General features: G+C 38.5%; 1 protein-coding gene across 1 annotated transcript in view; it reads right to left on the reverse strand.

Moving 5' to 3' along the window:
- Positions 1-879: 879 nt before the first annotated feature.
- CAND1 (cullin associated and neddylation dissociated 1) overlaps positions 880-27623 on the reverse strand; it is a 52178-nt gene continuing 25434 nt past the window's right edge. Inside the window, exons 3-15 of the mRNA XM_077833298.1 lie at positions 27185-27339; positions 19041-19164; positions 18291-18547; positions 18107-18212; positions 16976-17121; positions 13181-13473; positions 11846-11987; positions 9402-10895; positions 8310-8405; positions 4627-4796; positions 4371-4535; positions 3956-4063; positions 880-1729 (exon numbers count right to left, since the gene is read on the reverse strand). Coding sequence (XP_077689424.1) covers positions 1505-1729; positions 3956-4063; positions 4371-4535; positions 4627-4796; positions 8310-8405; positions 9402-10895; positions 11846-11987; positions 13181-13473; positions 16976-17121; positions 18107-18212; positions 18291-18547; positions 19041-19164; positions 27185-27339 — 3481 coding nt within the window. The 3' untranslated portion in view covers positions 880-1504. The remainder of the gene's footprint in view (positions 1730-3955; positions 4064-4370; positions 4536-4626; positions 4797-8309; positions 8406-9401; positions 10896-11845; positions 11988-13180; positions 13474-16975; positions 17122-18106; positions 18213-18290; positions 18548-19040; positions 19165-27184; positions 27340-27623) is intronic.

Here is a 27623-nt window from a genome sequence, read left to right on the forward strand (position 1 = left end):
TGACAGAGCATGATACAGGTAGTCCTGTAAGAATTAATGTGTGCCAAAAAGGTGGTAATATTGGGCTTCAAGAATTTCTAAATGGCGAAAAGTTATCAAGCCAAACGAAACTAGAGAAAAACCTGAAACAGAGATTGGAATTTTACATTAATCAGTTTAAGGCAGTGGGTTTCCAATCTTTTTCTGATGAAGCCACTTCCAACGAATTGAGGGACAAGCACCCACCACTTCAGTGTCCCCTTTCACTAGGCCCTGGCACAGTTGCTGCAATCTTTGTCCATTTATTACTACTTATTTTCTTGCGTATCTTTTTGCTGTCTAGTTTTCCAGTTTGGTCTTATTTCATGACTGATCCTCTGTTTCCCACTCACCAGATGCTTGAGGTATGGGAGTCCATTGATGGTTCAAGGTGGCCAGAACACATGTGCTATACCTTCTGACCACTACTAAAGAGAAGAGAAGAGTTTCCTCTGCACATTACTTGCACTATTAAGAGCTAAGGGATGGAAAGCAGACGCCTTTCAAGAAGCCACCTCTGACACGTATTTATAACAGAGGGAGAGCTAGGCCCACGGTTATGCAGTTTCCTCCCACCTACTATTCTCTGCCCAACCATCCCAACCTCCTTGCTTATCTACCCCCACACCTCCCAGGGAATCCATCCTCCTTGTTGGGAAACACTGGTTTAGCAGACAAGATTACTTTCACTGTAAAAATACCTGTAAAAATTCACTACACCTGCACCTAGAAAACCAGATTAAAATTTAACCCTCTCCCCTTCCTCTATGAATGCATTTTCTATGTAAAAATAAATACCTGAAAATTGCACTGGTACAGTATTACTTATTTTAACATGTATTATGAATAAACTGCACATGCTGTTTTACAGACAATATATATTTGTAAACTTGCTCATGCAAAGTTAGTGTGCACAACAGGGATATTAATTTTCTAATCCCCACACCTTTAAAAATGACATTTACTTATGTCTGCACTTTTTAAACTGTGCCCAAACCCTCTGCAATATAATAAATCTTACACAGAACAATTTCTTATCGGCCAGCCAAATCAATTTATGTAGCTGAAACACAAAAGAATAAAAGTTATACAAAAACATGGTGGTTTTGTTTTTACAGAAAGAAGAAAAATTAAAAAAAAAGAAAAAAACATGGTCACAAAATTTTAACATTTTAATCCTAAACATTACAGGGCAAATGGATGTTGGAACCTATTTCCATACACCATATGTTTTAATCTTTTATTTTCATTTCAAATGTGGCCAAATCCACTAAAACATGAGTGGTTTACAACTTCTGGATCATGGAAATACGTATTTCTGGAATAAATGCTAGAAAAGCAACAATGGGAAAAAGCCAACTGTCTCCATAAAGGTAAATAAAGTGGAACAATGTGAAGATTAGATATTTTTCTGTTTCTTACTCTTAACCTGTCAATTCAGTGCATCATATGGTTCAACGTAATGGTCCCCATTTTGAACAAACATCTAACTAGTGTCCATTGATTCTAAGTTAGTGGATGATGAATCTTTCTGGATACTTTCAAAGATGGCTGCCAGCTCAGGGTTAGAGCTTATCTGTGATTGAAATTCACTCATTAACGGACTCTTCTCTGCTTCTGGAATGGTTAGAAGGGCTGCTACTGCCCTCATGGCAGACCGCTTCAGTTCATCTTGTTTTTCAAACTCCTGTTTCACTGAGTTTGCCTTTACCTGTAGAAAAAGTAGTGTATGTAGGAAGTTTACATTTAAAACTGAGCTCTTCTTAAACCAGTCGATGTAAGGTATCTTTCCTTCCATATTACCACTTTAATTTGACAAGCACTTGAAATAGTTTATACTGCACAAGATACTTTTTTTAGGATGAAGAGAATATAAAGATAACCACAGGAGACTGGACAGCTGTAGTGCATCTGATGCTTAGCAGTCTTAATTAAAAAAACCTTACAAATAGGTTAGAGCTTGAAAATCGCAGATTAAGCAAAAACATTCCTTACAAAAAAATAAATAAATTTGACTTAGCAAATCATTACACAGATTCAAAGCAAATAGCAGCCAAACTGGTTCAATTTAGTAAGGTCAGTAACATTATAAAAATGACCACGAGTTGCTGAAGCACAAATTATAATACAGCAATGGACATACTGACCAAAGCATATTCTTGATCAGTTAGAAATTTTTGATATCATTCCTAAGCAAGAACTTTTAATGGTACACAGACAGGACTTCATCATTGAAAGTAATACTCTCTAAATCAATCAAGTGAAATAAGGAGCAGATTATTGGTGGAAGATGGGTAACAAGAAACTGTGTAGGTGATATGAAGGTGGAAGTTAATTATTACTGTATCTTAGGAGCCCTAGTCACAGACCAGGAACCCATTGTGCTAGGCACCGTATAAGCACAGAACCAAAAGATGGTCTTTGCCTGAACAATCTTAAATTTTTAAATAAGGAAGTTTTCAAAAGACGGGGTGAAAGCACCATTTTACACTGCTCTTCTCCCTTCAAACTGCTTATTTCACCTTCTAGAAGCAAGTTGTAAGTTTCTAGTAACTTTTAAACCTCTATAGTTAAAAATTAAAAACTATTTAAAATTCCACATTCAGTTTCTTCAATGAAATCTCAGTTTTTACATTGCTTAAATGGGCAGCCTGGCTTCTGAGGGACAGAGAGTAGACCAAATAATCCAAAGAATTTAAAAAAAATTAGAAAAAGTGAACAAGTATATTCAGATTAGAAAAGGGATTTATACTCTTTCCCTCCCTATCTTCTCTTATAATTTTACTAGGAACTATTTTTCATATGATGTATTACATGAGCCTCCCAAATTATTTTTGATCAACAACATTTTAAATTAAAGAGCCATACTCTAACTCAGGGGTGGGCAAACTTTTTGGCCCGAGGGCCACATCTGAGTGGGAAAATTGTATGCAGGGCAACGAATGTAGGGCTGGGGCAGGGAGTTGGGGTGCAGTGTGCAGGAAGGGGCTCAGGGCAAGGGGTTGGAGTGCAAGACGGGTATGGCAGGGGGCTCAATGAAGGGGGTTCGGGGTTCAGAGCAGGGGACTGGGGTGCAGGAGGGGGCTCAAGGCAGAGGGTTAGGAGGCTCAGGGCAGGGGCTTGGGATGTGGGGTGCAGGAGGGGTTCGGGTTCCAGCCCAGCGCTGCTTATCTCAAGCGGCTCTGGGTTGACAGCGGCATGCAGCAGGGCTAAGGCAGGCTCCCTGCCTGCCCTGGCCCCACGCCATTCCCAGAAGTGGCCAGCATGTCCGGCAGTGGCTCCTGGGGGTGGAGTGGGGTGGGGTGGGGCGGGGCGGGGCGGGGCAGGCGGCTCTACTGCGCGCAGCCCTTGCCTGCAGGTACCACCCCCGAAGCTCCCATTGGCTGCGGTTCCTCATTCCCGGCCAATGGGAGCTGCGGAAGTAGCGCCTGAAGATGAGGGCAGCGCACGGAGCCTTCTGCATCCCCCTCCCCCAGGGGTCACAGGGACATGGTGCTGGCCGCTTCCAGGAAAGACGTGGGGCCAGGGCAGACAGGCAGCCTGCTTTAGCCCTGCTACGCCACGGGGCTGGCAATCCCGCGGGCTGGACTGAAAGCCCTGACAGAGCAGATTCAGCCTGCAGGCCCTAGTTTGCCCTGCCATGCTCTAACTCAACCATGTCAGGGTATGCATAAACAGACTACAGGTGCACTTTACATGAGTGAAGCTACTATTTTGGGCATCTTGCCTTAAAATGCAGTGGAGTCATGCACAAAGTCTATGGATATAAATCTATTGTGGATCAGTAGTCCAGAACTACAGGTAATACTAAATTCATATGGACAGCTTCTCAGACACTAATATACTTAATATTCAAGTCTCAGGTTCTCAACATTTCTATAGAACCAAAAAGTTCAAAGTATTATTCAAGAACATAAGCATCAGTTTAAGACAGTACCTTTGTTGTACATGTGGCACGTAAGGGTTCGACAAGCCTATCCAACCTCTGCAGTACTGCACTTGGACAAAGAGTAGACAGTCTCACCAACATTAAAAACGTTAGCATCTAGTTGGGGAAGATCAATTCAGAGATAATTAAGTTTTGCACAATTAAGGTCTTTTTTTTAGTTCACTACAAAAGGAGTTTTAAAACAGCACCATCCTAGTACAAGTATGATTCACTATACATCCCACTGTAGATTTAAAAACAGTTTTCAGGTAGTATTTATATCAGCTTTCTAGTCATCTGAACAATATTTGTACAGCAAAAACATTGCAAAATATTTAAAAGAAGTCACTGTTTAGCCAATATTTCATATTAATTGGGTCAGAACGCTCAAGTTTAAGTGTAAATGTACAAGATGATCATTTACCTTAATGTCATAATGATCCTTCAAACCATCTTCAACATGGTTTAGGAATTCAAATATGTCTAGCCTATCCAGACAGCTATCTAAAAGAGTGTACATGCACTCAAAAGCTGCCTTTCTAATGTCCAGCCCATCATCAACCGTATGCTTGAATGGTCCCATTTCCACCTGTACACAAGAAACATTAGACAAGAATATATTTACTAAAATTTAAAATCAGCTTATACAAATATTTTGCAGTCTCACCAAGTTCACCTACCTCTCTTATTAGTTCCTTTCTGACTTTTGTTTCATTGTAAAGATGAGGAAGCACAGTATCTAAAAGGTCTCTTATTAACGATGGTTTATTGTGTGCCGCTGAATTAAACGTCACTAGGGCCACTCTCCTTACATTGAGATCTGGGTCTTCCAATGTTTTTAGAAAATCACCTGTAAATATGCCAAGAAATTAATTACCACGACATGTTTCTATTTGCTACTCTCAGAAACCTGGAAATATTTCTCCACATGGGATTTATTTTTACCTGTTAACAGAGAGCTTTTTACTGTGCAAACTGTTTTTGATTGAACTGACATTGCTACATTTAGCAGCAACACTTTAAACTATAAACTAACTAAAATCAGCTTAAAGATTTTAATAAGTTTCAGTTTACACAGCTGCATAACTGCCTAGAACAATGTGTGATGCAAGGCATGACTGCAAAAAGCATGTACAGCACACTAAGGTGGCTGGGGAAATCCCGAGTAATATTCATATTTGAATATGAAAAGAGAAGAAATTATAAGAATCAATATGAAAAACACATGTACATGTAATCTATGGTGTGTCTCACAATTTGAGACACACAACCAACCAAATAAGGTTTTATACCTTAGATATTTAAACTGAGCAGACAATATGCACTCAAAACAGCTACAAGGCCATAAAATCACATTACTTTTACAGAAGAAAGAAATATTAGTTATAGGGTTTTTATTTTCTTTGGGGAGTGGCATGGGAGAAGAAATATGGCAAACTTCCACATGGAATAGTGAAGCATATGCCTGTAATGCTGCACAAGATTGTGAGAACTGGATATAATTCTATGACGTAAAACTGAAACTATATCTTATATATAATATACTGGTATTAGTGTAATGAAGTTGAAACAGAAGTGTTCTGTTATGCAAAAGTAAGTTTCGTGAGTTTTACCAGCATTTATACTCATTTTTAAATTGGTAAATTTTTATTGTTGAAAGGTAAGCCCTGTATAATTACGGAAAATTGTATTAAACAATCATGAAGACTGCCATCTCTCTCCTTATTTCTTTGTTCCAATTTTCTTCAAACATACATATGAGACAGCCATTGTAAACTCTGGAGTTAAAGATGAATTCTCTAATATAAATTCCTGGAAGTACCTTCCAATGTATATTTTAAAATACCCTAGCAGAATCATCCACGGAATCCTCTTAAAATTATCATGAAAAGAAGGATAATTCAACATATATTAAGATAAAAACACCTCTACGGACGATCCGCTGTCCAGATCCTGTGGAGATCAGTAACACAGTACTTCCTAGACAGAATAAATACACTAAGGATCGCATCAGTACTGCTTACTAAATATTATGGGACACTGCTATAAAGGAACAAAGTAAAAAGGGGGAAAAACAGGATGGATGAAAAGCAAAACAAAAATTCTAGATACCATCTTTCTTTTTGTGTAACAAAAAATAAAGAGGAAGCAAGGCTGACTAAGGGAGAGGAACACTGCTGGATGTCCAGGAACACAACAAAAACTGGGTTCCTAGCTCTCTGGCCCAGCAAGATAATTTTGAGTTACTCTAGACTAGGGGTGGGCAAATTTTTGGCCCAAGGACCACATCTGGGTGGGGAAATTGCTTGAAGGGCTGGGGCTGGGGGTTGAGGTACGGGTATGGGAAGAGGTGCGGTGTGCAGGAAGAGTTCAGGGCAAGGGTTGGGGCAGAGGAGTGGTGCAGGGCGTATGAGGGGGTTCAGGTCAGGGGGTTGAGGTGCAGGAGGGATATGGAATGCAGGAGGGGGTTTAGGCAGGGGGTTGGGGTGCAGGAGGGGTGTGGGATGTGGCAGGAGGCTCAAGGCAGTGAGTTGGGGTGCGGGGTGCAGGAGGGGTTCAGACTCCAGCCTGGTGCCACTTACCCGCGCCGTGTCACTCCGGGAAGCGGCCGGCACCACGTCCCTGCGCAGTCCCTGGGGCGTGGGAGGGCCGCAGAGGGCTACGCGTGTTTCCCTCGCCTGTGGATACCTCCCCGAAAGCTCCCATTGGCTGTGGTAACCCATTCCTGGCCAATGGGAGCTTAGGGGGAGGTACCCACAGGCAAGAGCAGTGTGCAGAGCTCTCTGCCACCCCACCCCCACGAGCTGCAGGGACATGGTGTGGCCACTTCCCAGAGCGGCGTGGAGCCCACAGGGGTGGCAATCCCGCGGGCCGGATCCAAAGCCCTGAGGGGCCAGATCCAGCCGCAGGCCGTAGTTTGCCCACCCCAGCTCTAGACAAATTCAGACTGGAAATAAGACAACGGTCAGAGTAATTAAATATTGCAACAAATTTAACCAAAGGTCATGGTGGATTCTCCATCACTGACAATTTTTAAATCAAGACTGGATTTATTTCTAAAAGATCTGCTCTAGGAATTATTTTGGGGAAGTTCTATGGCCTGTGTTGTACAGGAGATCAGACTAGATGAGTACAATGGTTCCTTCTGGCCTTGGAATCTACGAATTTCTTCTGGCCCTATGAAAGGAGGACACTGGCTGATTCTGAAAGAAGGCCCTTCAAAAACTTCTAGGCCAGAGGCCTTGACGCCATGCAGCAAGGAGTTTAGACAACAAATAGTAAAAAAGTGACTAAATGAAACCGCTTGCCTCAAAGAATGCAGTTCTCAAAGAGAACTTGAGAAAAACAAACAGTAATGGAAGGGAGAACAAAATACAAGTAAAGCTGTAGGAAAAATGGACTCAAAGAAGGAAGGTAGTGAATTATTTAATTTCAGAGAAGGAGACTAACAAAGGCTTTTGGACTATCATATCATTCATGGCGATAGTTTCTTTTGGCTACCCAACCAATTTATGAAAGGCTTTCCTAAAACTTGAGGAAGTGTAGTAATAAAGCATAAGTGTAATACAGATACACTGTAATACCTATTCCAGATACAGTCTAAAATAAAGCCCAGTCGTATCATAAGAAAATAACGCATTTGGAAATATGAAAATCATACCAAGGTTTGTATTTGCTTTAAAAATACATGATTTTATAAAGACTGAAAAGCTTGAGATCTAAAATAGAGTACTAAACACACGTGTAGAAATGATTTACTTAATAGATTCTATAAATGTTCTCTCTAGTGGGTTTGACCATACTACACAATGCTAGAGGGTCGTGAACAAGAGTGGATCTAGAGGATCAGAAAGTCATGTGACAATGCAAAGCTTGTTTTTCCCCCTAAAGATTTACTGGATTCTCCAAGTATCTTGGCTATTTATGGATCAATAACACATTTTGACAGCTGACTGGTTTCTTCAAATAATGTATGAAAATTATATGTAATAGAAATCTCTCAGTTTCTAATGCAGTACATGACTGTATATACATTTTAATGTAAGATTAATCACTTGAAAAGAAATTTAACAATTAAAAAAGTCAATGGTTAGCAATCTTGCAGCTACTGCTATCTAGTTTGGGACCTCAGTGGTCTATACTGAAGAATTACCATTTCCTTAATGGCATCCAGTAAGCTTCAGTCTGCAGTCTTTAATAACAGCTCTCACTAATAGTTGTCATTGGTGATTGCTTAATTCAGATACTTGCAAAGCATTGTTTTAAATGGATTTTTTACACTGCACACCTGATATAAAAGTCTGAATATTAACTGCTTAAAAAGAAACTTGGTTTTAAATTTTAAAGAACATAAGAAACTTACCTATGCAGTTCTTTAATAGTGGATCTATGGGTTGTGGATGATCAGAAATAGTGAACTTCACCGCAGTAACAACTGAACTTCGAGCATATGATGACCCTAATACCAAACATGTTATTTTAGTTAAAAAAAATATACTGAAATGGCTAAATAATTTAATTAAATATATTTAAATATTATAAGTCATCTTCTCTCTTCACAACAGGTCTTCTTTCAAAATACTAAAATTAAACGTTACTGATTGGCTGGCAAGGTGTTAAGTTTTTTTCATAATTTTCCATTATTACATTGTAAACAGGGATTAATGTTAAATGTTAATTAGGAATACATTAAATAAACTTGTCTTCTATACCAAAGTCATTACATAATGAATGCCTTAATTAAAGAAATTCTTAGTTCAAAACAAATGCAAATATCTGTTTATTTCAATACAACCTTAGAGGTAGAATTACTATGTTGAACTATGTACAATGACCATATATATCCCTCAACCCTTATCATCCTTATATTTCAGAAGTCTTTTGATTATGTCCCAAAACTATATGCTGCTTTTGAAAAAAAACATTGCTGTCTCCATGGTCTTTAAAACTATTTACATGATTTAGTTTACAACTCTTCACGAATAAAACCACCATTACATTATTTTGAAAGCCAGATTCTCATTATCAAAGTGTAGAAGCAATTCACATTACACACTATCTACTGCCTCCAGTGTAAGGAAAATGTTATTTTAAAAACAACAGCCATTCAAATACTTATTTGTAAAGTACAAATCTAATAAAATCTATACAATGTTCAACTGGATAATTAACAAAAATTTCAGATCACTGCTTCGTAATGTATCATGAAATTTAAATGTCTTATTTCTTACGCCTTCATGCATAATATGTAAAATCAGGTGTCAAGAGGTAGCATGATCTCATTTTCTGAAATTCTCTGGAAGCAGTCCACAATTCAAGAAGAGATTTTTCATACAATAAAACTCAAGGGCAAGCTATTGAGTATAACTTAAACTCTTTGTCAGAAGTACAAAAGTTCTTCCCTTCTCTTAACACAGAGCCTAAATATATATATTTATTTTGAATGACAGCCTACCTGATGCCAAATATCCCTTGAGCCGTGGTAGCAGAGTTTCTGGGTCTATTAAAGTAAGTTTGCCCAAGCATTCAGCAACAACATTCCTGGTACCCTCTTCTGCACACTCACAGTGTTTCAGCAGTAAGGCCCAGATGTTCTCAACATATGGTTTGAGGCCTACCACCGACGCAGAGCTAATTATTTCTTTCAAGGAATGGAGAAGTAGGTATTGCCTCTTAGGCTGACTGGTTATTTCTTGTAAGACAAATGGTAGATATTCAGGAAGATTGCCGACACTAATACTGCCTAGAGCATAAGATGCTGCAGACTTGACTTCTTCACTAGGAGAGGAGAATGCTTCTAGTATTACAGACTTGAGCTCAATTTGTCCACTTAGGTCAATGTGATGCCCAACTTCCCCAAGAGACAGCAAAGCTAAAAGACGAATGGAATCTGTGGACCTTGAATTCTTGACATCTTGAATGAACTGACCTACTACAGCTGGTCCCTCTTTAGGGCAAGCGCGTGTAAGGGCAGCTACACATTTGGCAATGGAATAATAAGACTGCTTGTGAGTAAGTGCAGTGCTCTGTGAGTACACTGGACCTGTTAACATGCGTAATAAATCCATATATCCTAAATTATTTGTTCCAGTCACAACCAGAGCTTGGAAAAATTCTAGCATGGCACTAAGTGCTCCACCTTGCAATAATGGTGATCTCACAAGTCCAATAAGTTCATTAAGAATGGACCCACTGATCTTTGAGAGGGAGGAAGGATACACTTTAGCCAGTGTAGTCAGAAAACTGATGGCCATCTGGGAAACGTGCATATCACTTTCACTGATAAGAGGTGGAAGCTCATCCAGGACAGCATCAATCATGGCAGCTGTCAAGCTGTCACTGTAATTTTTAATTAAGATATCTAGAGCAGAAAGCGTGCCTAGTTTCAAAGCTCGCTGGTTCTTTCTGAGGAAAGAGGCAAGTATAGGAACTCCTTCCCCAAGGATTGGCCTCAGATCTATCTTCAAAGGAGAGCCAGCAATCAGCGTCAAAGCCTTCACTGTAGTTAACCGAGTAATCTCATTCTTTAGTCTCTCTAGGAAGATCTGAAGAGTAGTAGGCAAGTCAGTGCCCAGATTATCACCAAGGCTGCAGATGATCTGGCCCATGCAGGAGATTGCCCTCTCTTTTACTTCCTGATCAATGTCAGCAGCCTTCAGTCTCTTGATGGTGCAAGTAAACAAATCTTTGATGTAAGGTGTGGCATCAAAGGAAGAAGGCTGGTCTAAAGGACGAATGACCTTCACAAGCTGCTGTGTAACCAGAAGTGCCTCTGATGTTATCTTGTAAAAAGGGTCTCCAACACAAGCTACAACTGGAGGCACCAGTGCTTGAACATGAGGATGGAAGACTTGGGGAGAATGGTTACACAGGATCACGTACAGACAAGACAAAGCATCAATCTTCAAATTAGAGGAACTTGATTTGTCATTCAGTGAAAAAATTATCCCTGTAAAAGAAAAGAGGTTGTGTTATTTATGTATTTATTTTTAACATCAGAAATAACAAAAAGTCCTAAAAAATGCAGCCAAATCATGCTAACATTTTCTGCTCTTAAACATTTCCTTCCAGAAAGCCTTTCCCACCTTTGATTTAAAGTAATACACTTTCCAAACTTCTTCCACTCAGGCAGCACACATAGGCCGTTCGATGGCTTGTGCTCTCTTTTTCTTTTAACTACTAGAGGAAATTCTGAACACAACTGCTCAAAATGACCATACTTAAAACGTCTATGTGTACACACACATCCCTAGCTATTTCATGAGACTGAAACAAGTTAGAAGTTTTAGCTGCTTCTAAAGACTGACACATACTTAATCGTTTTATATGAAAAGTGTCATTATTCTCTGAAAAGTGATTATATAAGTGATATAGAAGATTACATATTTGTAGCTTCTCAGTAGCGTCTATCAAAATTCGTCTAGTTTACCAATAAGAGCTTTCTAGCTACCAGCCCTGTAAATTCTACAACAAATCTGAAAGTAAAGCTTTTTTTTGGCTCATCCACCACAACCAGTGGTAAAGATTCTGCATGGGTGGTAAAGGTGAAAAATAAGGGCAGTATTTAGCCCTGCACAAGTGAAAATGTGGGCAGAATTTGGCCTTCTAATTAGACACAAGTTAACAATTCTGATTATAGACTAGACAAAATGAATCTAGCTTACAAGCCCAGGACTTTTTACTTTGGTTCTCCAGAGCTAACCAAAGTAAAAATGCCACTAAACTATGCATGTGGATTCACAAAGAAGCTAAGCTGCCAATTACAGCGGAGTAGTATTGTCTTAATTTAGAACTACACTTCAAAAGCTTTTTCTTAAATATCAGGATTTAAGGTTTAAAAACTTTTGAAGTCGAAGTCACAGTTAACCTATAACAGATTTACTAATACATTTTTCATACCTGGCACAAGTACAGGAATGTGTTGTGTTAGGGCTCCAGGTAAAACATTTACCAGCTCAGTTAGCATGTTAAAACAACACTGACGAGTCTTCACACTCTTCTCCTTCATCTGTTTGTGCAAGGCTTTAACTATGTTAGGAACCTGTAGCAATTACACACCTGTTAACTAGTTGGGCAGTTAGCATTTCCTTTACAGTTATCCTAAATTACAGAAAATAAAATGACAGGTTTCAGAGTAGCAGCCGTGTTAGTCTGTATTCGCAAAAAGAAAAGGAGTACTTGTGGCACCTTAGAGACTAACCAATTTATTTGAGCATAAGCTTTCGTGAGCTACAGCTCACTTCATCGGATGCATTCAGTGGAAAATATAATGGGGAGATTTATATACATAGAGAACATGAAACAATGGGTGTTATCATACACACTGTAACCAGAGTGATCACTTAAGGTGAGCTATTCCCAGCAGGGGCGGGGGGACACACACCTTTTGTAGTGATAATCAAGGTGGGCGATTTCCAGCAGTTGACAAGAAAGTCTGAGGAACAGTGAGGGGTAGTGGGGGGGAAATAAACATGGGGAAATAGTTTTACTTTGTGTAATGATCCATCCACTCCCGGTCTCTATTCAAGCCTAAAATGTCTCTCTGGGCTTTGATTCTTCAGAAGAGCTTTATTTCTAGCTACATTGACAGCTTTAAGTTTCAGATCTTCAAATCAATTACTATTCCAGGAAATTTTAACTTGAAAAATTAAGGTCAGATTTAGCAAAACATGTTTTCCATGTAGCTTTTCTCTCAAATTTCTAGAATCAGATATATTAATTACATACTTACCCTATTAAATCAATTTGGAAAATGATTCTGATAGTACCACCACTTCTCTCTATTCTGCAGGTAAAATGTGTTCTACTGATCAAGTGTCTCCTTTTTTTATTGTGAGAATTTAATTTTTCTCCTATTCTGAATTTAGCTAAACAGCTATAATAGGTCGCAGACTATGAATGTTTTGTTTTATAAAAATGGGGCAAATAATAACTAGGTTCATAGACTCCACAGCATTTTTAGAGATGAGCAACCAATAATTAAAATAAAATAAGCACTCTATGAGTCCAACAGGTAATTCCAGTTTCCAGAGCAGCTGCAGGTATCTGAGCCAATTTACCATACACTCCCTCTCATATGAGTTAGCAGAGTCAGAACCCATAATCTGTGTACAACTATAAGAAGCTTGTGACAAAGTGATTTCACCACTTTCCACATGAACCCAGAGCACAATGAATAATCAAGCATCGTCTTCTCTCAAAGTCAAAGAACTAAAAAAAATCCTGACAGCTAACCTGACTCTGAAGCATTGTCAAAGGTGTCTCTCCTTGTTCCATTGCATCAGGATCACACAGCCAACTCTGCACAGGTCGAGTTTGTTTTAAAAGAGAAAGATATGCATGGAAAACATCTGCTTTTACGTTCTCCTCACGCTCTTTGAATCTGGCTATTAAAGCAGGAGACACGGTCTTGTAGAATTCTGGAAGCATTTCATGTCGTGTGCTAACCACAGCATCTAAACATTTAGCTGCTGCACGTCTCACTTTCCAGCTCATATCGTCATCATCACTATATTCATCATCGCTCCCTTTACAAAATAAAATGAACTTCTATTATACACAAATTCACAAATAGACATTCCATGCTAGCAGATTTGTACAGAAAGTTTTGTTGTAAAGAACCCAAATTTATTTGATGCAACAGATTGTTAAATGTGTAAAACTTACCAGACACAGATAATATAGTAGCTTAAGAAATTTAAGAAGCAGTCTATAATCAAGATAAAGCAGAAGTATACAAAAGGTCGTTCAAAACTGCCTGAGTCCTAAAACTAATTATCTACTCTGCCAGCTTCCTCACACCAGCCCCTCTCATACATCCCCTCCTCAACTTCAGTTGCTAATTGGACAAAGTCATTCCCACCACACTTGTGGCCTTACTAAATTTTTTATTTTGAATGTTTTCATATATATTCATCACATGAGACAATAAGGCAATAATCAAGAGCACATCAAAATTCTGAAAACTAGCCTCTTCACATTTTACTCCCGTTGGGGGCATTATTACACCAGCAAAAATTGTGCACGGGTTCAACATGTGTGGTTGGTCCGATCACTTGTACACGCACTACAATTATGACAGGTTTCAGAGTAACAGCCGTGTTAGTCTGTATTCGCAAAAAGAAAAGGAGTACTTGTGGCACCTTAGAGACTAACCAAATTATTTGAGCATAAGCTTTCGTGAGCTACAGCTCACTTCATCGGATGTAGCTCACGAAAGCTTATGCTCAAATAAATTGGTTAGTCTCTAAGGTGCCACAAGTACTCCTTTTCTTTTTACACTACAATTATGTGTGTAACCCATTCCATAAAAAAGGAGTCATGTCAATCTGCAGCAGTGACTTCTACAAGCCAAAACTTACAAGTCTCGGGTTCTTTCTGGGGTAAGAAACTGTACAGATTTTAATAATTTTACAAAATCTACATTGCTTTGCGAAAGTCCTAAATACTCCACAGTTTTGTTAAATCTCTCCTTATATCTCTACATTCTTTGTTGTACCACTCTGGATTACGTATTACAGTCAATTTCTACTGCAGTAATTTGAGTTAAATTGACCAATTTAGAAAGAACTAAATTATGTTTAATAGTACATAAGATTTTGTAACTCTTAGAATATATACTCTTACAGCCTAAACATTTAGTTCCCCTAAGTCAGACATTTATATTATAGACCTGATCAGAATATTCCATTTAACTCTCTTTTACTGGAGAACAAAGCCCTCTGAAGCAACTTCTATAGGACTGAAGAGGCTCCTTGTAAAACTATTTAGCAGCTTAAGAGAGCAAGACACTTGTTTATCAACAAACTCAACCACACTATTTTTCACAAAGAAAACAGAACAGAAGCAGAGCATTCAAGAAGTAAAGTAGATTATTACATTAATATTTAAAAATTAATTTAAAGCAGAGCTAGATGGCCCTGTAGGAGAACGCTCTACCTTTCCACCTGAGACAGCTTAGGTTCAAATCTACCTGAGTCACAAGCATGTGAGTTCACTGTTCTTATGCTCTGAAATCCAGATTAAGTGATGGGCCAAAGTTTCAGTAAGTATGGCAAGCTACCCAGCAGCAATATAATCATTTTATACTTTTTATACCCAACCAAAAGAGGAACTGAGAAATGAACCCACTGATGGCAACTTGGAAACTTTCCCTGGCAAAAGTGGTGGCCTAGTCTCTGTTTCAGAAGAATTTAACATCTGATTTTTAACAAAAATCAAGTTTCTAGCCCTATAGCTGATAAGATAACCAAATGTAAACTTGGTTTCAGAGTAACAGCCGTGTTAGTCTGTATTCGCAAAAAGAAAAGGAGTACTTGTGGCACCTTAGAGACTAACCAATTTATTTGAGCATGAACTTTCGTGAGCTACAGCTCACTTCATCGGACGCCTACCGTGGAAACTGCAGCAGACATTATATACACACAGAGATCATGAAACAATACCTCCTCCCACCCCACTGTCCTGCTGGTAATAGCTTATCTAAAGTGATCATCAAGTTGGGCCATTTCCAGCACAAATCCAGGTTTTCTCACCCTCCACCCCCCCACACACAAGCTCACTCTCCTGCTGGTAATAGCTCATCCAAAGTGACAACTCTCTTCACAATGTGTATGAAAATCAAGGTGGGCCATTTCCTGCACAAATCCAGGTTCTCTCACCCCCTCACCCCCCTCCAAAAACCACACACACAAACTGACTCTCCTGCTGGTAATAGCTTATCCAAAGTGACCACTCTCCCTACAATGTGCATGGTAATCAAGGTGGGTCATTTCCATCACAAAATCAGGTTTTCTCACCCCCAGCAGGAGAGTGAGTTTGTGTGTGTGTCTGTGTCCCCGGGAAAAAGGGGGGGGGGGTGAGAGAGCCTGGATTAGTGCTGGACATGGCCCACCTTGATTATCATGCACATTGTAGGGAGAGTGGTCACTTTGGATGAGCTATTACCAGCAGGAGAGTGAGTTTGTGTGTGTGGTTTTTGGAGGGGGGTGAGAGAACCTGGATTTGTGCAGGAAATGGCCCAACTTGATTATCATACACATTGTGAAGAGAGTTGTCACTTTGGATGGGCTATCACCAGCAAGAGAGTGAGTTTGTGTGTGGGGGGGTGGAGGGTGAGAAAACCTGGATTTGTGCTGGAAATGGCCCAACTTGATGATCACTTTAGATAAGCTATTACCAGCAGGACAGTGGGGTGGGAGGAGGTATTGTTTCATGATCTCTGTGTGTATATAATGTCTGCTGCAGTTTCCACGGTAGGCGTCCGATGAAGTGAGCTGTAGCTCACGAAAGCTCATGCTCAAATAAATTGGTTAGTCTCTAAGGTGCCACAAGTACTCCTTTTCTTTTTGCAAATGTAAACTGATGGCGTTATCTCTTGCAGACTTCTCCATCTCTCTGCTGCTGCTCACAGCTTTGTCAAACAGCAAAGTGGTATTAAGACCTTCTGTGTCTTCTGCTCCACACCTCTACAACTGCAGCATTGTTTTACGCAATATTTTGTGGTGCTTTATCCAGTCTAACTGGACATTCTTTTTGTTCTGTGTTTGTACAGCAGCTAACATGAGATCCTCATCTCTGACTAAGACTCTAAATGCTATGGTAATACAAATAAAAAGAATACTCATCTCATGCAAAGAAGCAGCACTTTCCCTGATATACATCTTAAATTCATTCTCTAAATTTATTTCAACTTCTAGTCATGTCACACTAAAGAATTCCTATGCCTTCCTCATGTTTACACCATTCAAGTACTTTTAGACAGTTATGAGATTCTTTACTATAATCCCTCTAAACTCACAATACAGGCCAATGGATGCACTAAATACCTATATAAAATGTCATCCTGTTCACCTTATTGAGTGTAGTAAATGGCCATGCCTGCAAAAATAAAAGAGCAAAACATGAAAATGCCATACAATCATTTAAGTTTTGGAAAGACCTGCATTAAGACTTATAGAATTGATCATTTCCATTTCCTCTCAATTTAGGCTCACTAGCTCTTCTCCCCAATACCAAGAGAAAATATACCTTGATCATCATCATCACCACCATCAGCATCCATCGCATTTTCATCTTCATCTTCATCATCATAATTGTAATTAGGATCATAGGTAAGGTATTTAAGACAAATGTTTATAATGGTAGACACATGAGGATAAACTTCCTTAGGACATCTGCATAATAAATTTAACAAATTAAGTTTAATGTACAATATTAATATTGAACAATTAATTAACAATTCTTCTTTAACAGAAGAAATGTTTATCTATATGCTTTAGTACTGATTCCACTAGCAAATCTAATACTATCAGAATTCCCATTACATATCATAGTTTTTCTCAGAATTCAACTCAGTTACAAACATTCAGTACAATCTGAAACTTGCTATACAAGAACTCAGGCCAAACTGACACAGGGTAAGTTAGAAGATTGGAAAAAATACAGAGTTTCACCTCCATAGATAGAATCAAACAAAATATAAATGTAGTACACTAGCCACTTTGTGGTCCTGTAGTTCAGTTCTCATAATTCAGCTCCCAAAAGGTACTGTGACAATTATTGCTGTTGCAATCTGTCAAAGCAGAGGTCAAGGAAACAAGAAGATCCTCTCACCTCTTCAGGGAATGCAAAAGTAGAGGGACAGGGAAGTATGCTCTGCTGCTGCCTATGATTTATATTCATAGATTTTACGGCAAGAAGGGACCATTATGATCTTCTAATCTGACTGCTATCGAATCTTATGATGTACCTTTGGAAATAAGAACGTTCTGTCTCCACTAATGGGAATCTAGCACTTTCCATAAGCATTATATTTATAAAAACAATTTTCTTATCTGTCACTATATACGAATAGCAAATCATGGCCTATTGTGCCAGTCTGTTTACATATTACACTGATTATCAGTTAAATTACAAGATAGTGATAGAAAAATCTGCTTTAGCAATTCAGGTATGATCTCTGATTCAAAATCAGCAAAGGTATTTTGCACCACAAAGACCATCACTTCCATCAGGAAAGGAACACATTTCTTGTGGCTTACCTCAACTCTTTTCAATTGCTCAAGGACTAGCAATGACTTCTTATACAGTCAGTCAAATGACAACCAGTCAACTTGTAAGAAGGAAAAAAAAACAAACCATACCTTAAAAGTAGCTTACCTCCTAACAAAAGATTCAAAAGCTTGAATGCAATATTCTCTTAGTTCATCATCATCTACATTACAAAATTTTACCACTAAAGGGATTATTTTCTCCAGATATTCACCTGAAAAAGGAAAATTAAAAATGATCATTCACATCTAAAAACATGCAGAATGAGAGAAAAATATATAAATTCTCTTACCTATTCTATGACCTGCTTGCCTACTGATAGCAGCAATACACTGTATATACGTCCTAGTTGTTGACATGGAATCATTTTTAGACAGCTCTGTCAACAGATGTTCAATGAGGTCAACAAAAACTATATTGCCACAACTCATAACCAGGTGACCAAGAGCAATGATGGTTCTTTTCCTCACAGCAAGCCTGGGACTAGTCAGCTGGGGGAGCAGACAGGTCAGAATTGAAGGGTGGAAGTTAACAAGCAGTCCTCCTTGCCTTAAAACAGACAAAACACAAACTCAAACCAACTGAATCTAGAACTGATTTCTTTCTTCTATTGTATCATTCTTATTCCAAGTATTCCCAAAATGCCATAGAAAATATATCAAGTGCAAGTAGAATTATTTGGAAAAACTAAGAAACTAATTAACTGCTTTCAGATATACCTTTAAAGTATACTGACAACTGAAACTGGTAACTAAAGAAGTTCTCAACAGCTTCAAAAGATAAATAATGAGTTATCTGATTAATCAGCTACGTTTAAATTAAATATATTTTAAATGTAACATTTGTATTCTGGTACAAAGTTTCATTTGTGTTCAATTTTAACTTGTGAAACAAGTTACTCAACTGTTTCACATTTACAAAGCCTAAATTATAGTCACCTAAAATTTAATTACTAGAAAAATCAAGTTCACAGTGATTTAATCAGTTAAAACATAGCATTAACAATTACATTCTATCACCATTTTGTAACAAGGATGCTTACCTGCTCAGCATATCAGCCATGATATCCAAGGCCTCTAATTGGACAGACACATCTTCCTGCTTGGCTATAGCGCTTGTAAGACGCCCTGTGATCTTTTTACAAACATTAGCCGCTAACGCAGATCCTGAAAAGTACAACGAAACCTTAGCATTTTGACAGTAAAAATGTGTAAATCTAATACCAAATGTCATATACCAAATGTCATATTTGCAACAGTTGGAAATTACTTAGCAAAAATTCCTCCCAATGAAGACTATTTAATTGTCCAACATAAGCCTAAATTGACTGCTTTACACTAAAACTGAAAGGTTGCTCTACCTAGAAAAAGTTACTGAGCAAGGTGTTCTTTCATTAAGAAATCTGCATCCAACTCAAAGGAACAGAAAGCTGCTGGCATGGAAGCAGCAGAAAGTAGAGGCCATTGAAAGCCTGCAACAGGGGTATTTGTTGACTGAAAGTGTGTGGAGCCAGAAGTAGATTATAGGTGGGAATAAAGAGAAACAACAGCAAGAAAGTTTACTGGGAGAAGTAGGGAGGTAACTTGACCTGGCTGTGAAGAACAGCTGGTATAGTGAAGTGTCAAGGAGTTTAAGTAGGTCATCATTAATTTTCAGCAGGGCAGATAAAATCAATGAATTTTATTTTTAAAAAATTGGTTTTTATTTAAATCTATGTTTGATAAAAAATGCTTTTTGAGGAAAAACCTATCTAAAGATAGTTTTAATTAAGATACACTAGAGCTTAAAGATATCTCATCATGGAATAGGGATTATAAATTCTAATTCTATATAGTATGAGACAATATATTCATGTAACGTTTAAGAAAAGTTTTGTAAATGAGTTCCAATAGTTCATGGATTGGGGACCCAATCTTATGGGGTTTCAAGGGCTTCTGTATAGATTATTTAGGTTAATCTTTCTATCTACCCAATGGGACTCAGTGCTCAGTCTAGAAGATACCACCAGAGATGCTTCGTTTTTTTTGCAGTTCTCATACTGTGGATTTGTGTCTCCAGAGAGAACATGTTTGTTAACAGCAAAATGTTTTTAAATAAATAAATAAAAATATATAGAGGTGAGAAATAACAAACCTCAACCCTATTGTCCCTCTGCAAGTTTGTGTACACAGAGTCAATCCCTTACCTCTCTCTAAAAGTGCAAAGTTTCAAAAAGTTCAATGAAATTGTTGGGGGCGGAATAGATATGGACAAGGAGAAGTCTGGAGATAAATGTGAGAAGGGAGAGACAGGCCGTAGAAACGAAACTGAAACTGTTTGAGCAGCATATTCCAGAAGTCTTGAGGCTTTCTGAGTGTAGCCTTCATTGACTTGAGATCTACCATACCATTCTCTCACTAGAAGGGAAAACCTATAAATGGCAGCAGGCTGTAAAAGAGATCCAGTTTGTTAATATTTTAATGAAGTTCCTCTACCTGTGGATAAGACAGGCATGAATGCAAAATGCCAACAGTGCAACAAAGAAATGCAAGGCCTGATTGCCCGAATGAAACATCATAAGAAGTGTTACTTCTCAGGAGGAAGCTGTGTTGAAGATGATGAAAGGAACATGTCTGAACATGCAGGATCTTCAGGTTGGTAAACTTTTTTATTTCATACTTCTTTTTAAGGACTGCGTGTCTTCTTTCTGGACTATTCTTTTGAATTCTGTAGTTGTTACTCTATGGTACTATCATTTTACATGCAGCTGTCATAAAAAAATAAATAGCTGAAATAGGCAGATCTTCCGTTTACAATTTCATCTTTAAAGTAATACTGTCAGTGAATGCAATCAGTAATACTAAATGAGAAGTATGGTAATAATAATTAAATAACTGCACTGACTTATTTTGTTTCGAAGACTCCATCCTCAACATACAGGATTCTGAAGACTACAGTAACTCCTCACTTAAAAAGTCATACCGGTTAACATTGTTACGTTGCTGATCAATTAGGGAACATGCTCGTTTAAAGTTGTGCAATGCTCCACTCTTACGTTATTTGGCTGCCTGCTTTCTCCACAGTTGGCAGCCTCCCTACGCCCCCGCCCTCTCCTCCTCCCCACAGCACCTCCCGTCCACCGGCAGACCCCGCGGATCAGCGCCTTCCCCCTCTTCCCCCCGCCCACAACAATCAGCTGGCTTGCTACGTTTTGAAGGCTGGAGCGAGGACTTGGCATGCAGGCTCCCCTCCCTCTGGAACACCGCAAGCCAGCTGATTGCCCCAGGCAGGAGGTGGGGGGGAGGAAAGAGGAGACCGCACGCCAAGTTCTCGCTCCTCTCCCCACCCCGCCTCCTAAACGCTGCAAGACAGCTGATTGCCCCGGGCAGGAGGAGCGCCTCAGCGCGCCTCCCCCCTCCTTCCCCTATCTCCTGTCTGCGGCAATTAGCTGGCTTGCGGCGTTTTGGAGGTGGGGGAGAGGACTTGGCGCACAGGCTCCCCCTCCCTCCCCAACACAGCAAGCCAGCTGATTGCCCCAGGCAGGAGGGAGGAGCGAGGACTCTCCCCTCCCTCCCCTGCCTCCTGCCCGCGGCAATCAGCTGGCTTGCGGCGTTTAGAAGGGAGGGGAGGGAGGAGCAAGGACACAGCATGCAAGGTAAAGGGAGAGGCGGTGTGGGGGAGAAGACGCAGGTCAAGGATGGGGACTTGGGGGAAGGGGGGGAGTGGGCGGGCTGAGGGTTGAACCCCCCGGGTGCTTGCAGAGTAGGGGAAGCTGCCGCTGCTGCGCAACATGCTTCTCCTAGCCTACAACACCTTCAGCCTCCTTGCCTGCCTCATCTCCAGTGCCAGTGGGCTATGCCTGTGTAGGGTAAGGCAGGGGCACCTCCTCTGTTTAAAACTTATACCTGTATTAAATTTCTTGTTTAAAATGTATATAATGCCTTTTGTCTGGCAAAAAAATTTCCCTGGAACCTAATCCCCCGTATTTATAATTAATTCTTATGGAGAAATTGGATTCGTTTAACATTGTTTCACTTAAAGTCGCATTTTTCAGGAACATAACTACAACGTTAAGTGAGGAGTTACTGTATCTACCTTCAAGATCACCATCATTTTCTATAGTTTCAGAGTTATCTGCCAATGACAGTGTTTCAGTCACATCATGTATGTCACATAGCCACAGTATATCACCTGTAGCAAAAAGAAAAAAAAACTCCATCATCCAAAAACCACCATAGATAAATTTGTGATAAGAACAAGCAGATTACAAAAAGAGGTAATTGGTGAAAAAATTGCCCAGTTTGTTTATGCAACAAACTCTCCTTTCTGTATGATTGAAAACCCACACTTCATTAACATGGTACATTCATTAAGATCAGGATACAGTCCACTCAATAGAGCAGATGTCGCAGGCAAATTGCTGGATAAAGTGTATGAAAGAGAAATTAAGCACTGTGCAAAAGGTCTAGCGGGTAAAATTGTTAACCTGAGTCTTGATGGGTGGAGCAATGTCCACAATGATCCTGTTGTATGTGCTTGTGTGACAACAGAAGAATGGAATGTCTTCCTTATAGAAACAATTGATACAACAGGAAACGTACATACAGCAGAAGACTTACAAGAAGTAGCAGTAAAAACTACAACAAACGGTGAAAAAAAATTCAGATGTCTAGTACGCAGCTTGGTCACAGACAATACTGCAAATGTATCCAGGATGAGAAGAAATTTAGAAGAGAGTGAAGAGAGAGTCCCAAGCTAATAACGTACAGTTGCAGTGCTCATTTGATGCACATCCTAACCAAAGACTTCAGTGTCCCAGAAATAAAGTCTAATGTTGTTGAAATTACAAAATACTTCCATAACAACCCACTTTGCAGCAGCTGCTCTGCAAAAGGTGGGAGGAACCAAGCTAACTCTCCCACAAGACGTGCGATGGAACTCAGTAGTGGACTATTTTGAGGACTACACCTCTAACCCGATATAACGCTGTCCTCGGGAGCCAAAAAATCTTACCATGTTATAGGTGAAACACTGTTATATTGAACTTGCTTTGATCCACCAGAGCGTGCAGCCCCATCCCCAGGGCGCTGCTTTACCGCGTTATATCCGAATGCGTGTTATATCAGGTAGCATTATATCAGGGTAGAGGTGTATATCAAGACTGACCTAATCTGATGACAGTTTGTGAACAAAATCGTGAAAAAACAGATGGCACTGTCACAGTCAAAGTTCTCAACACTGGGCTGAAGAGAAATGTTGAACACATGCTGAGTGCCCTGAAGCCTATTTCTGTAGCCTTGAACAAAATGCAGGGAAATAGCTGTTTTATTGTTGACGCTGTTGAAATCTGGAAGGAACTGAATGAGATCTTAAAAAGAGAAATATGCAATGACAGAGTTAAATTACAAGCATTAAAAAAAATGAATGGGACAAGCACTATCTCCATCTCATTTTCTTGTAAATATTCTCAATACTCAGTACCAGGGTAAACCTTAACTGCTGTAGAAGAGAAGTTGGCTATGATATGGACATCCAGCAATCATCCCTCCATAATGCCAACTATAATAAACTTCAGAGCTAAGGGTGAACCATTCAAGAAATATATGTTTGCTGATGATGTTTTTAAAGAAAGTCACACCAGTGGACTGGTGGAAGTCACTTAAGCACTTGGATTCAGAGACTGTTGAAGTGATAATCTCACTTTTAACAGCAGTAGCTTCTTCTGCCGGTGTAGAAAGAATATTCTCTTCCTTTGAACTAATTCATTCCAAATTGAGAAATCGTTTGGGACCCGAAAAAGCAGGAAAGCTTGTTTTTCTTTTCCAGATTATGAACAAACGGGAAAATGAAGCTGAAGACAACTGAGTTAGCTGCAGAAGCCAATATTTTAAGTTTCTCATGATGACCTGGCTGACATAGTCGATTTAATAATAATTGTTGTTGGGTTTTTTTAATTTTTTTTTAAACTATTTGAGTTAAAAACAATTTTAACAAAAACAAACCTGATTTTAAAAAACCTGAATGTTTAACTGAATTCAAAAATTCATATGCTTGTTTTGTTAAAATATTATATGTTTGCTGTTGAAGAGAAAAATCCAGAACACATAACAGTGTTGTTTTAGTTAAATAAAACAATGTAAATGTCTTTCTGGTGATGTTTTCCTCCTAATACAGCATGGCAAGAAAATCCTCCAAATATTAATGATTAACCTGTTGAATTGGAGATAGTTCACCTCCCAATGACTTCATAAATATCTGCTTCAATTACCTTTGGTAAATGAAATAACCAAACAATCATTCATTTTCTGATATAGCTGTAAAACTAAACTGAAAACTTTACAGATCACTTTAAAAATGTATAGTGTGTACCTTCTAAAAATGAAACCTACATCAATCTCTGAGTTGTGAAGAATATGTATTAAGGTTATAACAACCAACAAGAATGCACTTTTATGTAGGAAACCATGATTAAATCGAGTCTTCCTGACTAGTGATTTAAATCAAATCTACCCTGATTTTCAGGTTTTATTCTTCTGTTAATTCAGTTTTCTAAAAGTTAGTTGAAATAATCCTATAGCAATTACCTGGGGCATTTTATAGCGGAAAAGGTGTTTAAAATATTGTATCCGTAAAATTGAAATTACTCAGAGAGTGTTTTGAGTGGTTAGTTTATGCAAAATGCTAACAATTCCTTTTTAAACAATGAGAATAAGTTGAACTGTGTCCACTGTATCTTCACTGTGGCTCTTCCCCCAGCATGGACTGCTCTAAATTTGTACGTACAGTTGCATGAACTCAAGTATCCTTTGTGGTGATGGTACTCAATTGCCTGGTGGAGGCTTTGTATTTGTAAGAGTATTGACAGCCACCTAATGGCTGAAACTTTCAATGCTACCTGATTGGCCATGTGTGCAATATCTTCAGTAAACATGGAACATTATGAGCTACAAACGAAACAATTTTAAAACTTAGGTTTTAGACACAATTTGGAAAATTATATCAGGCAGAAATAACAATTTTACTGTTTTGACCTTAAAAGCCAATCCATTTCTTTATTAATTTAACAGATCCCTAACAACACTACATAAACTAAAAAATTCACCTCGTAAGATGAGCCACCTATTGGGTGATATATTTGCATCACCATGCAGGCTGGGGAAAAGGAAGGAAGCAAGCAGTCCAAATGCATTGTATTAAAAGAGCTATAAATCATAAGGCTGTATTTGACTCTTTGCAATAGAACCTTTAGTTTAATGAGTATTCATTTTTTCCTTTGCCTCTAGATTATAGAGAGCAACAAAACTGACTTATCTTTTTTTAAAAAACAGTCCAAATCTATTATCTATGAAATATCTATTTTCTCCCTCATTTCATGATTATTAGCTCTTTGTTTAGGTGTTTTTGCCAGAAGATTCATTAACCAGCATAAAAGCCTAACTGGAAATCACTTACTATAACTTTCTTCTTATAAATTATTGTATATGCTTATTTCTGCTAAAGGTTAAACAAGCATGACTGTTTTTTGTTTTATTTGAGGACTGTAAAGGGATGTAGGCACATCCCTGGGAAGGATTTTTTAAGTTAACATATGCTTTAATGGTGAGTCTTGTAATTTAGCATAAAACATCTTTAAATTTTAAAATATTTAATAGGACATTTGAGAGGATTTTTCAATACATAATGCAAAATAGGTAACATTTAGGGAGACTGCTTCCTAATGTCTAATTAAACACGTGTCAGAACACCTAGCATACATCCAGTGGCTGTAGGTAAGTGGGAGAGGACACATAGCATGGCCTGGAAAGAGGCACAAAACCAGTTCTAATCCAATAACTAGGGACTGACAAGAAAATACGATGCCATAATTTCTTTCTGAGCTAGGACTGGGGAGAAAGTTGGGGAAAAGATTTGCTCCATATGATACCCAAACGCTTTAGAGACTACCGTATTACAGATTTCAGGAGAGTAGGAACGAAGGCCTGGGAAAACAGAGAAATTGGAAGTAAGTTCAAATCTTTGTGAAGATTTGAGTCAGCTTCTCCCCTGTAAAGAACAGGTGGAGGAAAGACAAAAGAGACTAAAAAGGAGACAAAAGAAATTGTATACCAGGGAATAAAGAAGCCAAGAAAAAAACAGAAATGGAAGTAGTCCTAAAGAACCCCTACATCATCTGCATAAGTGAGTTATGCTGAATAAAATTAAAATGTTAGACACTACATTGTGGCCATATTCTACCATCACTGTTTATGCTACTACAGTTGAGAAACTGTGCTGTGGATCAAACATAACATAGAGTATTCATTTTTGGCCTGCAAACCATGGTTAAAAAGAAAGTAAATAGAAATTCTCCATCAGTGCTATTTGAAAAATTTCAAAACAAGCAATTTTTTGCACATTTTCTTCCAGTTTATAGCATAGTCAAAATTTCAGCACTTTTTTTTTTTTTAACCAATTCTACTTATCCAGTCTTATAACTGTGTTAGACTGTTTAGTTTTTCTGCAGGTTGCCCTTTGTAATCAACCTAACACAAGAACTCCAGTCCCCAAATCCATTTTGAGTTATCATTCCCTTCTAGCCGAGTCAAATTAACATACTGCACTCACTGTGGTATTTGAGCACCTTCTAGATTTAAAAGAACAAAGTGACGAACATTTGGCAAGTGGCATTCCTCGAGATTGCCTTGTTAATTTTATAGTGGAAGTCAGGCTGTTTGAAGTTCTGTAATTCTATAATTAGAAACACTAGGTACATCTCAAAACACATACTGGGAAAAGAAATGATCACAATCCCATTAAAGAAAAGTCATCTCAATTTAAAAGTGTATTGTCAATTTTTTAAAAATTTACCCAAATGAGATTTAACTACTATTGTTAAAAAGCCTAGGAATATTGTGCCTGAAAATATTTAAGGTAGATATCTATAGCAGATGTAATCTGAAATTACTTCCAGCTGTTTTTACAGTGACTTGACTTCAAGTTTACCCCATCTCTTTACATATCATAAATAGGTAACAGTATGTATAACAGAAGCACCACACAAATGATTGTCTCCAACAAAAGTGAATTTCAAGTCAACAGTCACTGAAGGACAACTGAATCTTGTTCACTGAAGGACACTAGCTTACAATGAAATAATTGGATATAGAGAAATAAAGTCAGACCTCATGTTTTAAAAACAGAGAAGGGGAGAAGAATGTCATTTCTTACCACTGGAAGCTGGAGGAAGTTCTCCAATGACTGTTTTAAGGCCAATGCTTGAAATATCACGTAGCTGCTCTTTATCTGAAAGCATATTGGTACAGAGGGTATCCACAATGGTCTCCACTTGATATTCCTTCACTTTACTCACCAAAGGACCAAGACTGAAATAAAACAAAAAAATGATGCAAATAAATCTGCAGGTTTAAACAGAAGTGATATCCAGCTACATATACCACTTTTATATTAAGAATCCTTCAAAACATATTCAAAAATGTATTCACAGAGCCATTGTTAATACTGATGTTTGCAGGGTTGAGATAGTGTTGCTATTATTTCTGCATTATTTCTATTTAGTAGTATTCTTGATGTGAAAACCAAGTTTCAGTTACTTAGGGTACAATCCTTCCCCACCCACCCGCTGTACATCTTCTGACACAATGAATCA

This window comes from Eretmochelys imbricata, chromosome 1 (genome assembly GCF_965152235.1).
Source record: "Eretmochelys imbricata isolate rEreImb1 chromosome 1, rEreImb1.hap1, whole genome shotgun sequence".
Classification (NCBI taxonomy): Eukaryota; Metazoa; Chordata; order Testudines; family Cheloniidae; genus Eretmochelys; species Eretmochelys imbricata.